This window comes from Mobula hypostoma, chromosome 19 (assembly GCF_963921235.1).
Source record: "Mobula hypostoma chromosome 19, sMobHyp1.1, whole genome shotgun sequence".
NCBI lineage: Eukaryota > Metazoa > Chordata > Chondrichthyes > Myliobatiformes > Myliobatidae > Mobula > Mobula hypostoma.
Window position 1 is genome coordinate 13042895 of NC_086115.1, and position 13562 is coordinate 13056456.

The 13562-nt window shown below is 40.7% G+C and overlaps 2 protein-coding genes across 2 annotated transcripts in view; one reads left to right on the forward strand and one right to left on the reverse strand.

Moving 5' to 3' along the window:
- The window catches only part of mms19 (MMS19 homolog, cytosolic iron-sulfur assembly component), a 70570-nt gene extending 61630 nt beyond the window's left edge, over positions 1 to 8940 (reverse strand). The window contains exon 1 of the mRNA XM_063071378.1: positions 8820 to 8940. Coding sequence (XP_062927448.1) covers positions 8820 to 8904 — 85 coding nt within the window. The 5' untranslated portion in view covers positions 8905 to 8940. The remainder of the gene's footprint in view (positions 1 to 8819) is intronic.
- Positions 8941 to 9965: 1025 nt separating this feature from the next.
- ubtd1b (ubiquitin domain containing 1b) overlaps positions 9966 to 13562 on the forward strand; it is a 107259-nt gene continuing 103662 nt past the window's right edge. Inside the window, exon 1 of the mRNA XM_063071384.1 lies at positions 9966 to 10507. Coding sequence (XP_062927454.1) covers positions 10420 to 10507 — 88 coding nt within the window. The 5' untranslated portion in view covers positions 9966 to 10419. The remainder of the gene's footprint in view (positions 10508 to 13562) is intronic.

Here is a 13562-nt window from a genome sequence, read left to right on the forward strand (position 1 = left end):
AAGATGTTGATGCCCAGGAACTTGAAGCTGCGCACTCTTTCTACAACTGACACCTCAGTGAGGACTGCGGTGTGTTCTCCCACCTTCCTCTTCAGTAAGTTCACAATCGATTTTACTGACACCACTCAATCAGCTGATCTATCACACTCTTCTCTTCCTTATTGTCACCCGCTGGGATTCTGCCAACAGTGGTATCATTGATGAATTTAGAGATGGTGTTTGAGCTCTGCCTAGCCATATGGTCATATATGTAAAGAGAGTTTCTTTCCAAGGATCAATGGACTTTCTATTTATTTCTATTACCTCCCAGTTTTGAAATTCCAGGAAAATATAAAATTAAAGATATTTCACAGTTCATTCACATTGACTGTTCCCAAATCATAATTGACATCCATGGCCGATCTGAGCCTAGGACATAACTAAGTAAAGAATCAAGCACTCTTAAAAGCTATTATAGTATTGCAGATTGTGCAACGGGCAGTGCAAAATAGCAGCCAAGGCCAGCAACACAGCATTACAGGAAACTGTTTACAAAGCAAGTTCTTAATATAATTGATCACTCAACATCTAAGTGAAAATAAGCCACAACTATTGGTCACGTTTTTTATGTTACATCTGCAATGTTTGTGGATGAACAGACTTGCCACCCACAACACTACAATGCACTTTGATTGCCTGTGGAAGTCCACATAGATATAATTATGTAAAATGTTCATGAGAGATAAACAACTAGAATCTTTGAACTACGGCATTCAAATAAAAATTCATGCCACTATACACCATTCTGCCATTAGTGGTACTTGAAACTTGCCTCTGAGGTTGAAAGTGCACCACATTAGCATGGGCAATTTGCATTCTAAACAAATACTACAACAAGCAGAGATCCAGGAAGCCTCAAGATTATGTAACAATCTGCCTCACTTAGGATAGCAGATCACACTCATTGTGACAAAAAAGTGGAAAGTTCTCTGCATTATCTATTTCAGATTCATTTATTTATGACACATACAGTGAAATGTGTTACTTGTGTTAACAACCAACACAACCTACGGATGTGCTGGGGGCAGACTGCAAGTGTCGCCACGCATTCCAGCATCAACACAGCATGCTCACAATGTTCAGCAGAACAGCACAAGCAGCAACAACAAACCCTTTTCCCACCCTACCACCCACTCAGACATATGCAGGCCACCACCAGTCAGGACTGCCCTTCCAACACTACCGTGAGAAAGAATGAAAAGTCACAGTTTCAATACCTACACCCACCTAGTCTCCACATAAACGGCATGTGTTCCTCAAAACAGAGGGCCTGGAAAGGGGGAAATCCTTCTAAAATCAATCTAAATAAGTAGTACTGCACCCAAACTATGTTGAGCCAAAAAGAAAACTGCCAATGCAATGCCAAATTTGGGAAAGGGTTCATGGAGCAATCTTTTAAATACATGTTTCTTATAAGGAATGCTAATCCACAAGTAGGTTGGAAAGTTTGCTGGGACAAGGCAAGAATGTTTGGTGGACAGGAAAGGGCAACCTGTCTACTGAAAAATAAATCAAGAATATTTGAATCTTGTTTCATCGTCACAGGAAAGGAGACCCTAATCCAGGGTTTCTCAACCGGGGTTCCCTGGAACCCTAGGATTCCACTGGAGGTTGTTAGAGGTTTCACAAAAGATCATGATTTAAAAAAACATTGCTTTTTGAACTTGGCAAATTGCACAATGCTAATGATGCTACCAGTGGTGGGCAGTGACCAAGCAGCCCCTTTAGCAATCTCACTAGAGACCTCTCAGCCTGGTTTGGCAATGCACAGTAGAACTGTGTTTACTTTGTTGAGTCCATTCCCAGTTTTTGACGTGAGATAGGGGAGGCCGTTGATAATAGGTGAGCGCTGTATTGCACGGAGGGGAGGACAGTAAGCTGATGAGGAGCATGAAGTGCATTTTCCAAGCATTAATTGGACTTCCCAACTTTGGCTGTGATGTCTGCCTCTCCCTCCCGAATTACCTTCCCCAACTTCCCTTTATGCATCACTGATGGAATTACAGGAGTGAACAAATTCTACTGGTCTGGTGTAGTAGAAAATTGGAGGGAAAATTTCATTCTAAAGACAAAATTTTTTACACGCTGTGACTCAGCTGCTGGCCTGTCGCTTTGCTGTTGTTGTAAACGCTGCAAAGGGTGGATTGTGTAGGTTAGGAGTGAATTGTATAATGAAGGTTTTGTATTTTTTGCGGTTTTCTCATTTAGTTATTTATTATGTGGTTCTTATTATGCAACAACGGACACAAAAAGCCCATCTGTACAATGAAAGCTACTTATTAATGGGGTTTACATGACTGGTGATCCAAGTTGTCCTATTCCATTGTACCTAGACTGCGGCAAACAACTTACAAATGCGGTAATGGCTCCAGCACAATTGAAAAGACACTTAACTACAAATCACAGCCATGTGACATGCAAAAGTGCTGATTATTTTAAATGGTTATTCGAATCTCAAAGCAGAGTAAAACTAGGTTCAGGAAGCAAGTTATTTAGTAGCAGTAACCTAGACAAGGAAAAGTCACACAGTTGATGAGAACCTAATGATGCCAGCATGTAAAATTATAGTGGGTAAAAGGCTAGGACAAGATGCGGTACGAGAAATTGAAGAGGTTTCACTCTCAAACAGTATGATAAGTCGATGTGTTATGTCACATGATGCTGAAGATGTTTAGTGTGATAAACTAAAAAAACAACAGTTTCTCTATCCAAGTTGATAAGTCAACAGCTTCTCCGATAAATGTTACGTTGTAACATTTGTAAAATTTGTAAATGATGGTAAAATTCAAGAAAACATTTCCTGTTGCAAAGAGCTGCCCAAAACAAGCAAAGGTCAACATATATTTAACATTTTGTCTTCATAACTGGAAACAAAAGATCTGTCTTGGAGGAACTGTGTTGCATCTGTACAGATAGTGCCCCATCAATGGTTGGCTCCAGGACAGGTTTCGTTTCTCTTGTAAAACAAAATTCTGACGTTGTCAAAACACACTGCTTTAACACTGTCAATAACATTTCATGTTGCAAATAGCATTAATTAAAATCAATTTACAATCTTTATTTAAAGTAAATCTACTAAGTCAGTGTTTAGAAAAGCTAAATCCTATTTTGGCTTAAGCCAATTATTTAACAGAAATTTATTATGTTTGCCTTATGAGTTTTTAAAATTTATGAAAAGGAAAGAGATTAATTTCAAGAAAGTAAGATAAGCTTAACTACCTTTTCAGGAAAGGTTGGGTAAAAGTTCATTCTCTACTCAAAAGAGCATTGACAAATATTTTTGTGTTATACCTACCACTTACTGATCATGCCAACGTACTGTGAGCTGCAGATTTTTTAATTTATTTATTCATTCATTCATTTATTTGCACGCGTGCGCGCGTATACACACACACACACACACACACACACACACACACACACACACACGGGTTCCCCAAGACCTGAAAATTATTTCAAGGGTTCCTCCAGGGTAAAAAGGTTGAGAAAGGCTGCCTTAATCTAATCAGAAACTTAAACAGATTTAATAACACTGGCATATGTCATGAAATCTGTTGACTTTGCAGAAGCAGTACAATGCAATACATAATAATACAAAAACTATGTATGTATGCCACCTTTTTTGAGGCATTGCTAGTTGAAGATGTCCTGGATACTACAGAGGCTAGTGTTCATGATGGCGGAGACTAAGTTTACAACTCTGCAGCTTATTTTGATCCTGTGCCGTACCCCCCCCCCCTCTCTCCAACACCAGACAGTGATACCGTCAGTCAGAATGCTCTCCGTGGTACAGCTGCAGAAATCTGTGAGTGCTTTTGGTGACATACCAATTCTCCACAAACTTGAAATGAAATTTAGCCATTGTCGTGCTTTCATTGTAGCTGCATTGATATGTTGGCTCCTCAGAGATACTGATACCCAAGAACTTGAAATTGCTCACTCTTTTCACTTCTGATCCCTCTACGAAGACTGGTGTGTTCCCTCGTCTTACCCTTTTTGAAGTCCACAATCAGTCTTACTGATGTTGAGTGAAAGGTTGTTGCTGTGACACCACTCAACTAGCTGACCTATCTCAGTTGTGCAGGCCCTCTTGTCACCATCTGGAGTTCTGTCAACAATTGTCAGCAAATTTAGAGATGGTATTTGAGCTGTGCCTAGCCAAACAGTCATGGGTGTAGAGAGAGTAGAGCAGTGGGCAAAGCACACATCGCCAAGGTGTGCCAGTATTGATTGTTAGTGAGGTGGAAGTGTTATTTCCAATGTGCAGAGGGCTGTGGTCTTCCAGTTAGGAAGTTCAGGAACCAGTTGCAAGGGGAAGCCCAGGTTCTGGAGCTTTCTCCATCAGAACTGTATGAATGATCGTGTTAAACGCTAAGCTGTAACCAAAAAACAGCATTCTGACTTGGGTATTTGTATTGTCGAGGTGATCCAAGGCTGTGTGAAGAGCCAATGAGATCATGTTCCCCAGTAGATCTACTGTGGCAATTGGCAAATTCCAGTGTATCCATGTCCCTGCTGAGACAAGTTAATTCTAGCCTTAACCAACTCAAAACACTTTATCACTGCAGATATGAGTGATATTGGACAATAGTCGTTAAGGCAGCTCACCCTCCTCTTGGGCACTTTTATAATTGTTGCCTTTTTGAAGCAGTTGGGAACTTCCAACTGTAGGAATGAGGAATTGAAAATGTCTTTGAGCACACCCACCAGTTGGTTGGCACAGGTTTTTAAGAGCCCTCCACAGGGGCATGTATTGGCTCTGTAGCCTGCAGTCAACGAACTAAATTGAACTGAAATGAACATTCTTAGATTGTTTCAAGAACTCAATGGTTTGATGTTTAATATTCTGTGTGTTATTCGCTCGTTCTATTGCTATTTGCATGATTTGTTCTTCTCCTTTACACGCTGGGTGTCTGATGTTTTCTTTGAATGGGTTCCATGGTGTTTCTGTTTTGTGGCTGTCTGCGGGAATACGAATCTCAGAGTTGTATACTGCATACATACTTTGATCATTAATACATTTTGACTTTAATGTAATAGAAAATGAGTTGGAATTGCCTTGAAGCTGTTAAAAGTGCTATGTCTATGTCAATTTATTCTTCCTTTCCTATTCAGGAAGGAAGTGGGTTTGTAGCAAAATTTACATCTTTGAACAAGGCATATTTGATCAAAGTGAACTGAAATCATGGCCAATTCAATACTCACAGCCAACATTCCCTCTAATTTTTTTTTTTAAAAACAGCTGAATGGACCAACCTTTGCTCTGAGCAGAAAATTTATTTTACACATGCTGAAAACTGCACATCATTTTAAAAGATATTTTTACAATGTACGTACTATGAACACTTAGAATGAAAATTGAAAAATCAAATATTTTTAATTTACTTTATTAATTGAAGGGTATAATGAAAATCTTTCACATTTTTTCTCATCTGTCTTTACTGCAGCAGCGGGGCAACAAAGGCTATGTGCACAGGAGCATTTTAGTTACCAGGTGGTCATATACCTGTACAGCTCGGAGGAAACAGTGCTCATACCTATAACATGGAGCCTGTAATCAGAAAATATACATTTATATAAAGTACTGGTATATCTAACCAACTTAACTAAACTTTATTTAATGCTCTCAGCTTATATCATCAAGCTCTAGGGCTTTTTTTTTTAAACAACATATTAGGATTTACTGCACAAACTGCATTTTCATAGTAAACTATAATTTGTTTATCATTGTTTGGTGGGATGAAAAAAGTGTGACTTATTTAACGACAGTGGGAGAAAATTCTCATCTTCATTTATGAATCCCACTGAAGTTCATTGCTAAGCCTTTCTATCTGCTGTTTCTCCAGCTCTCTGCAGTGCTCTGTCTTTCCATTTGATATTGGGTATGAGGCCTAATAGCATTTACTGTTGTAAAAGAGAAGAAATGATCGTGGAATAGTTATCTTCAGTCAGTCGAAACAGTACAAGATATTAATTCAGAAGCAGGCCAGTCAACTCGCATGCTCATGGACAAGTGGTTTTCTGCATGTCCAATTATTTATGGCGAGAGCAACTGAAATATGATTCCCAGTAAATGTCATACCTTCTACAAAAAAGCATCTCTTCCAAATCACTGCTCCAGTGTAAGAGAATTTCCCACAGAACGTACACCAGACTGTGATTGTTTGTATTGGAACAAAAGAAGCCAAAAAAGATTAGCGTTATTTGCCACATGTACATCGAAACATACCATGAAATGAGTCATGTGTCATAAAATTATGAGGGGACTAGGCAGAGTTAACAGAAAGGACCTATGTCTAAAGAGATCAGGTTAGTAAGTGGAAGATATAAATGCAAGTAGTTATATAGCAAACATCAAGTCAACTTCAGTTGATTGCCATATGCACCAGTATGGTTAGGTACAGACACATTGTAGATTGTGTTTTGGACACACTATCAAAAAGACACTGTACTTTCAGTGTTTAGGACTCACTACCTGAAAGGGCAAAGGAGTGAGAAATTCCTATCCTATTTTTTAAAAAAAATGAATAAATGAAGAGCCTTAATTTACACTTGCATGTTGCCTTTAAAGTACACTGGTCCATTTTGTTTTGTGCAAAGTGCATTATTTTTCCACATACTTCACCTGTCATGCTTTCACTTACTGACCCATATTGTCTACCATCACTTTCCAGCCTCCTCTATACACAGTACTACCAAATAAAATTCAACTGATGAAATACAGGAATTAAAAATAAATACGTATTAGTTATAAAGTGCAGAAGAAAGTCAACTGATAGTCAAAAAGTTTCCAGAGTTCTAAGAGACAACTATGCAAATAACACTACCCATCATCTTTGAAAATTGTACAGATTATGGAAAAGTTCCTACAGATTGGAAAACGTCTCAATCAAGAAGTTAGAGTCCAGTTATCCTGACATAAGCAGCAGGAAATGAAATTGAGATTGTGATAACATGACTCTTAGAAAACACCAGTGTTTTAGTCCCTTACCCAACCAAGAGAGTACGACTGAAAGGGCTAGCAACAAAGTTCAACCAGGCTGATCGGCTGGAAATATCAAGATAATCATATGAGGAATAGGTCAACTTGACCTCTACTAAACAGAGGTAAGAATAACAAGAGATCTCATTCAGACATAATATTTTAACAGGCCTAACAAGTTCAATATTCCCCCTTGTTTTATGAGAAAATGGATGGCTGTTCTAGTGCTAGTGGGCCAGTGAAATGATAAGAAATTTCTTCTTGCATAGTGTGGCAAGCCTGTGTACTTTTCTACTATTGAAGGCTCTGGAGTCCAAATTGTTAACACATTGGTCTAGACACATAATGCATAAAGTGTTAAAAGAAAAGTTAATAATTTATATGATAGAGGATCAAACATTTTGAAGGGCCTGAATGACTTATTCATGACTTATCCCCAGCACTATCTGCTTTAATAAGCAGGAGGCCAAGCAGCCCTTTGAGTCTCATCCACCGTTTGTTAAGATACTGGCTGGTGATCTACCTCAGCACCATCTGAACTACTATCTCCAGAACCCTTGTTCCTTCAGTGACCAAAAACCCTATTGCGTAAAGAATTCTAAAATTTAACACTCTAAGTAAGAAATTTTTCATCACAGTCTGAAACAATATATCCATTATTTTAGAACTATGACCCCCCCCCATTATGAACTCCCTAGTTGGTCAAAGATCTTCCAATACAAGCCCAGTCGACTCAATCCCTCCTCCTGTAGCAAATGTACCATCTGTGAAACCACTAGAGTGAAAAACACCTATTCAAAACCATCTGCAAGAGTCCAAATGTAGTTTCACCAAGCCCTGCACAAATGCACTAAGCCTTCTATACTCTTCTTGGAAAAAAACTAACATAAAGTTTATACAATTGTTTGCTCCATCTTCGCGCTGACCTTCAGTAAGTATTGTATTCAATAATGGCGGGGTAGTTATGTACAATATACCCAAACGTGCTCTGTGAATCATCACTTAGCCAAATACTCCACATTTCTGTTTGGCAGATTAATATAAAGCAAGGCAAAACATTCTTGAAAAGTGCCAAGGCCACAATAACAGCAACTTTCACCTAAAGTTTATCCTAAAATCCTTGGCTGGACTTATACCAAATACAAGCTTCTTTTTTATTCCAGCCCTCACTATCAAAATGGATAATGGACCACCCAGCAAAAAGGGCTATGGTCATTGTATTTATCATATTGATTGAGCGGATAAAACACTCGATAATTATTTAACAAATACAAGTTTAAATTCCATCCCAGCAAGAGTAAATAAAACTGATTAAAATTCTGATCATAAAAATTACTGATGACTGTAAAAGGGACCTCAGTGAGCTGAATGAGTCAGGGGTAAGAAATCTGCCGTCCATGCTCAGTCTATAACGGACTACAGAGGCAAGAATCAAAAGGTCGATGCTAGATTAAAGAGTAATTAGCAATGGTCAAGAAGTGTAGCCCAATCAAAGCCATCCTTGTACCCCATATAATGGAAACAAGATCCGAGTTGCCTCGGAGGGTTTTAGTCCAAAGGAGCAGCTGATATGGAACACCTCAATCCAGTTGCCGAGAGTTAAAGGGTGAGACTAAGGGAGACATCAGTGACCCACGGCACAGTCTGTTCCGGGGGCGGGTGGGGGAAGGAGATACCAGCAGCCGTTACCAAGGAGACAGGGCCGAGGATAAATGGCGTTTCTTCGTGCACCAGCTCCCCACCGCCGGCAATCTCTAAGCAAGGAATACACCGTCGCTGCTACATTCCAACACCCTACCTGTTGCCAAGTCCTTCGCCGGCCCATCGTGTTGCCCGATCACAAACTCTTCCACCAAACCCACCACGCTGAAGTCGGCCGCCATCTTCAAAAGTCCCTCCGCCTCCTGCGTGCGCAGGCGCAGTCAAACCACGCAGGTCACGTGGTAAGGATGAAGCTGAAGTGATGAGGGTGCGTTTAAGTCTGTTTAGTACTCTTTTATAATTTTCTTTCAGACAACAAAAAAGATATCTCGACAAATTAGTCTTTTTTATTTAAAAATAGTATTTTTCCACGAGTGATTGTTATAAGATAAGACAGGCGCAAGGATAGCCTTGAGCATTGAACGGTCCTTCAGGACAATGGGCTGGACTCTTGACCTCACTATCTACCTGGTTATGGCCTTGCACCTTGTTATCTACAGTTTACTTTCTCTATAACTGTCGCACTTTATTCTGCTTTTCATTATTGTTTTGCTTTATACTCAATGCACTGTTTCTCCTCACCTACCCAACGCCACTTTCTTTCTCCCTCGGCCCTATCTGATTCCTTCTTCTTCAGCCTTTTACCCCTATTATCTCCCAGCTTCTTACTTCACCCCACCCCCACTTCCTTCCTACCACCCCCTCACCAGGTCTCCCCATATCACCTACCAAGTTGTGCTCCTCCTCTGGCACTTACCTTCTTATTCTGGCCACTGCCCCTTTGCCTTCCAGTCCTCAACCCGAAACCTTGATTGTTTATTTCCCTGCATGGATGCTGTCTGACTTGCTGAGATCCTCCGGTGTCCTGTCTGTGTTCAGACAACACACAATGCTAGAGGAACTCTGTAAGTCGGGCAATTCGTGTTTGAAGGATTTCCAGCGCCTCTCATGAAAATGAGTTGACCTGTACGGCCGCAAAATAGAGTTATTCAGTGCACGTGACCATAACAAACTCATTTACTAAGTTAGCACTCTCGGAATTCCCACCCGGGCAACGAGGAGCGTCCTGTTGCTATGGAAACGGAGGCGGGACCGCTCTCGAGGAAAGCTCCGCCCCACCCCGGCCGCGCGCACCCGCGGCTGTCTCTGTGTGTGTGCGTCAGGTGTGATGACGTCGAGGAGGCGGGGCTACCCAGAATGCCGCGTGCGGGGTGAGCCCGGCGCAGGCGCCATACGGTGGGTGCTGAGGGACGGCGGTGTCGCTCAGGTGCCAGGTGGAGGCAGGTTGTTGAGTGAGTCTACCAGCGGCACCACCTCCTCCTCTGAGACCGAGTGGGGGAAACTGTTGCCTGGGGACTGCTCTCTCGAAGTCAGGGGGGGACGAAAACAGTAGCTAATGGATGAAAGTGAAGCTGTTTGACTCGCAGTTGCTCACTGGCAGGTTAGGGGGCAAGTGGTTGCCCCTCGTTACGGCAGGTCCTGCAGGGAGGGGCTCTCCGCCACCCCTGGGACACCTTACCTCGGGTGAAGTGGGAACCGACGGTGGTGCCGCGACTTCTCTGGGAGTTGAGTTTTGCAGGGGGTGTTTTTCGATCCGGTCAATGAAGGGCGGGTGGACTTGCAGCGAGTTTCTGCCGAAGTTCGGGCGCTTTGCGGGGACCGGGTGAGACGCCCCGGGGGGCTCAAGGGCGTCATTAATGGGAGGCTGCGTGGGGACCCAACGCCGGCAGCAGCAGCAACAACATCACCGCTCAGGGAGACGGAGTGGCAACGGTAGAAAGACAGGTAAGGCGGCAAAGAAAAGGGCAGCCTTGTAAAATTATTGTAGCGGGGCAGGGCATACTGCTTTGCAGATTAAACCTTCGTTCTCCGCCCGTCTCCCCATTATTACCTTCGCCAGTGTCTCTGAGCTTTGTTTAGTCTAAAGTTAGTTATAGTTGTATTTACTCGGTTTAAATTATACCTTATCGATTAAAATAAGTTATTTACTGTCTGTTTTTGTGAATTATGTCTTTAATGATGTTTCTTAAAACAGTAGCTAGAAGTACAGTGTTATATTTTTGTGCCGATATTTCGGGTTTGTAATTTCCTTGGTGAGTATGTGAGGTTTCATTGTAGCTATTCTAATAGGTGAGGTGAATTTAAGTGAAATATATTGCATAATTGTACTTGAGATATTTAGTTTCTTGACCTTTTGGGTGTAAATAAAATTATTATTAAGGGTTCTGTGGCTCCTTTGAAGCCTATTTGGATTTCAGGTGGGCATAGCGACATGTTAATCTTGTCATAGCAGGAAGTAAATTATCAGAATGTTTTTATGTCTTGTCTGCATTCAGTCTTTGTTACTTTGTCCTCTGTTAAGCAAGAAATTCCCAGAACTGTTACCTGGTGGGCAAATAGTTTTGAAAAGCCTTAGTGACTATTCTATTTAAGTGACTGACAGTCGCTGGGGTGTAATATTCCATTTGCAATGGTAATTGCCTTTTCACGCTGTTTTCTAGAGTAATGCGATCAGATCAAGTATTGTACATATCAGGAATCTTCATACTAATGTTTTCATCACTTTCCTCAGCCTGTGAAATGTTTCATTCAATGGAGCAATAATATTAGCTTCATTGTATCTGTCAATTCAGATTTAGTTGTTCAAAGTTGGTGTTTAATGCAACTGATTACTTTTATGCATGGCTTATCATGGTCTCTTAAAGCTTAGGTTAAGTGCAGCTTTTAAGGTCATTATTTCTTAGGTTTACTTGATAGAGAAACTTACTCTTTATATTATATTCAATAGTTTACTGTGAAATATGAATCAAGCTTAAAATAATTACAATAATCACATGTCAGGATGCACTTCAATACAGAACTGACCATAAGAACTGCTTGAATAACTATTTTTGCATTTGAGACAAGCTGACATTCTCCATCCCTAACATGCAAACATACAAATAGTTTTCGAATCACCGGTTCAAATCAAAAAAGAAACACAATAGAATCAATGAAAAACTGCACACAACAAGATGGGCAAAGAACCAATATGCAAAAGACAGCAAGCTGTGCAATACTAAAAGGGGGAAAATCAAACAAATAATAAGCAATAAGTATCAAAAACATGAGATGAAGAGTTCTTGAAAATGAGTGCATTGGTTGTGGGAACAGTTCAGTGGTGGGGCAAATTAAGTTATCCCCTCTGTTTGAGAGGTAATAAGTGTTCCTGAACTTAGTGGTGTGGGTCTAGCTGCTCATAGAAAATTCATGTTCCTTGGAACAGTTCTACTTATGCTGCTTCATACGATAATTGTGTCACTTCACTGCTGTTATTCCGGAGTGCATAGGCCAAGTGGGAGTTGAGGTTATTGCATTTTCTTCCTTTAAAGTACAGTAAAGCAAGTGAGTTTTTACAACAGTCAGTAGTTTCATGGTTACAATTACTCCAGATAAATGAAAAATCCAGATTTAACTGATTTCTATTCCGAGATGTCATAATGAAATTTAAAGTTGTGTATTGAATTATTAGGTTTAGACTTTGTACTATTAATCCGTAATTGTTATCACATCACCACACTCTTCTACTCTATTCAGGCACTGAATTTTCACCGTACTGAACAAAGGCTCTATGGTGGTTAACTATTCTGTCCCCATTTAGCAATTAACTCTAAATGTCTGTGTTTCTGGATACTTGCAGTGGGATTCACATGTATGACAATGATAGTCATAGAACAAGTCTAGTGCATGCCAACCTGGTCTTCTGCCTTGTCCCGTCTGCCTGCACCTAGAACATAGCTCTCTCATCCATGTACTTGTCCAAACTTTTCAAATGTTACAACTGAACTTGCATCTACCACTTCTGTTGGCAGCTCATTCCACACCCTCACCAGTCTCTAAGTGAAGAAGTTCCCTCTCAGGTTCCTGTTAAGTATTTCACCTTTCACCTTTAATCTCTGACCTCTAATTCTATTCTCAACCAACCTGAGGAGAAGAGGTCTGGAAGCATTTTCCATATCTATAACACCCATAATTTTGTATACCTCTATATGATCTCTGCATATTCTTCTATGGGTTGTGGGACGAACATGCATCTCTACCAAAGGAGGTGTAATGCATTTCATCTCTCCACTAGGCTGCAGGTCACTGTTGGGCAAGGTGTAGTACCTGCTTAGTTCCGTGAAGCCACGGGAGCAGGTGGATGGTCATATGAGCAGCTGTTATGCAGCCAGTGATGCCAATGAGACAATCGCTGAAGTGTATTGATGATGGCTGGGGTCACCTGTCTAGTAAGACATTGCCCATAAGAAGGCAATGCAAACCACTGCAGTCGAAAAATTTGCCAAGAGCAATCATGACCGTAATTACCCATGTCATGCGACGCAGCACATAGTGATTGAATTATTCTCCTACACTCCAGTGAATAAAATCCTAGCCTATTCAACCTTTCTCTCCAACTCGGGGACCAAGACTAAAGTGCTAAAATTGTTCTTTATGAACCTCCTACCTGCAGTGCCACTTTTTGGATCTGTATTCCCAGGTCCCTTTGTTCTAGGATACACCTCAGTACCCTACCGTGTTTGTATGTGCGGTTAATTCTGTTCTTTCATGATTGTTGCAGAATGCTGCATTTGTACCGCAATGTAAAGAATAGATGAACAGCAGAGATTTTTATAAATAATGAATCCATTCGCACTGTTATTTCACTGCATATAATTCTAAATATGCAAGCCATAGGCAGAGCCTCATCAATTATAGTTGAGAGACGTTATGATTGTATAGCTCAGCCTTGAAGATAATACAGGCAAATGTTTTTTTTAAAGTGTAGGCTAGGCTATATTTATATGTGGATAAGCAGACT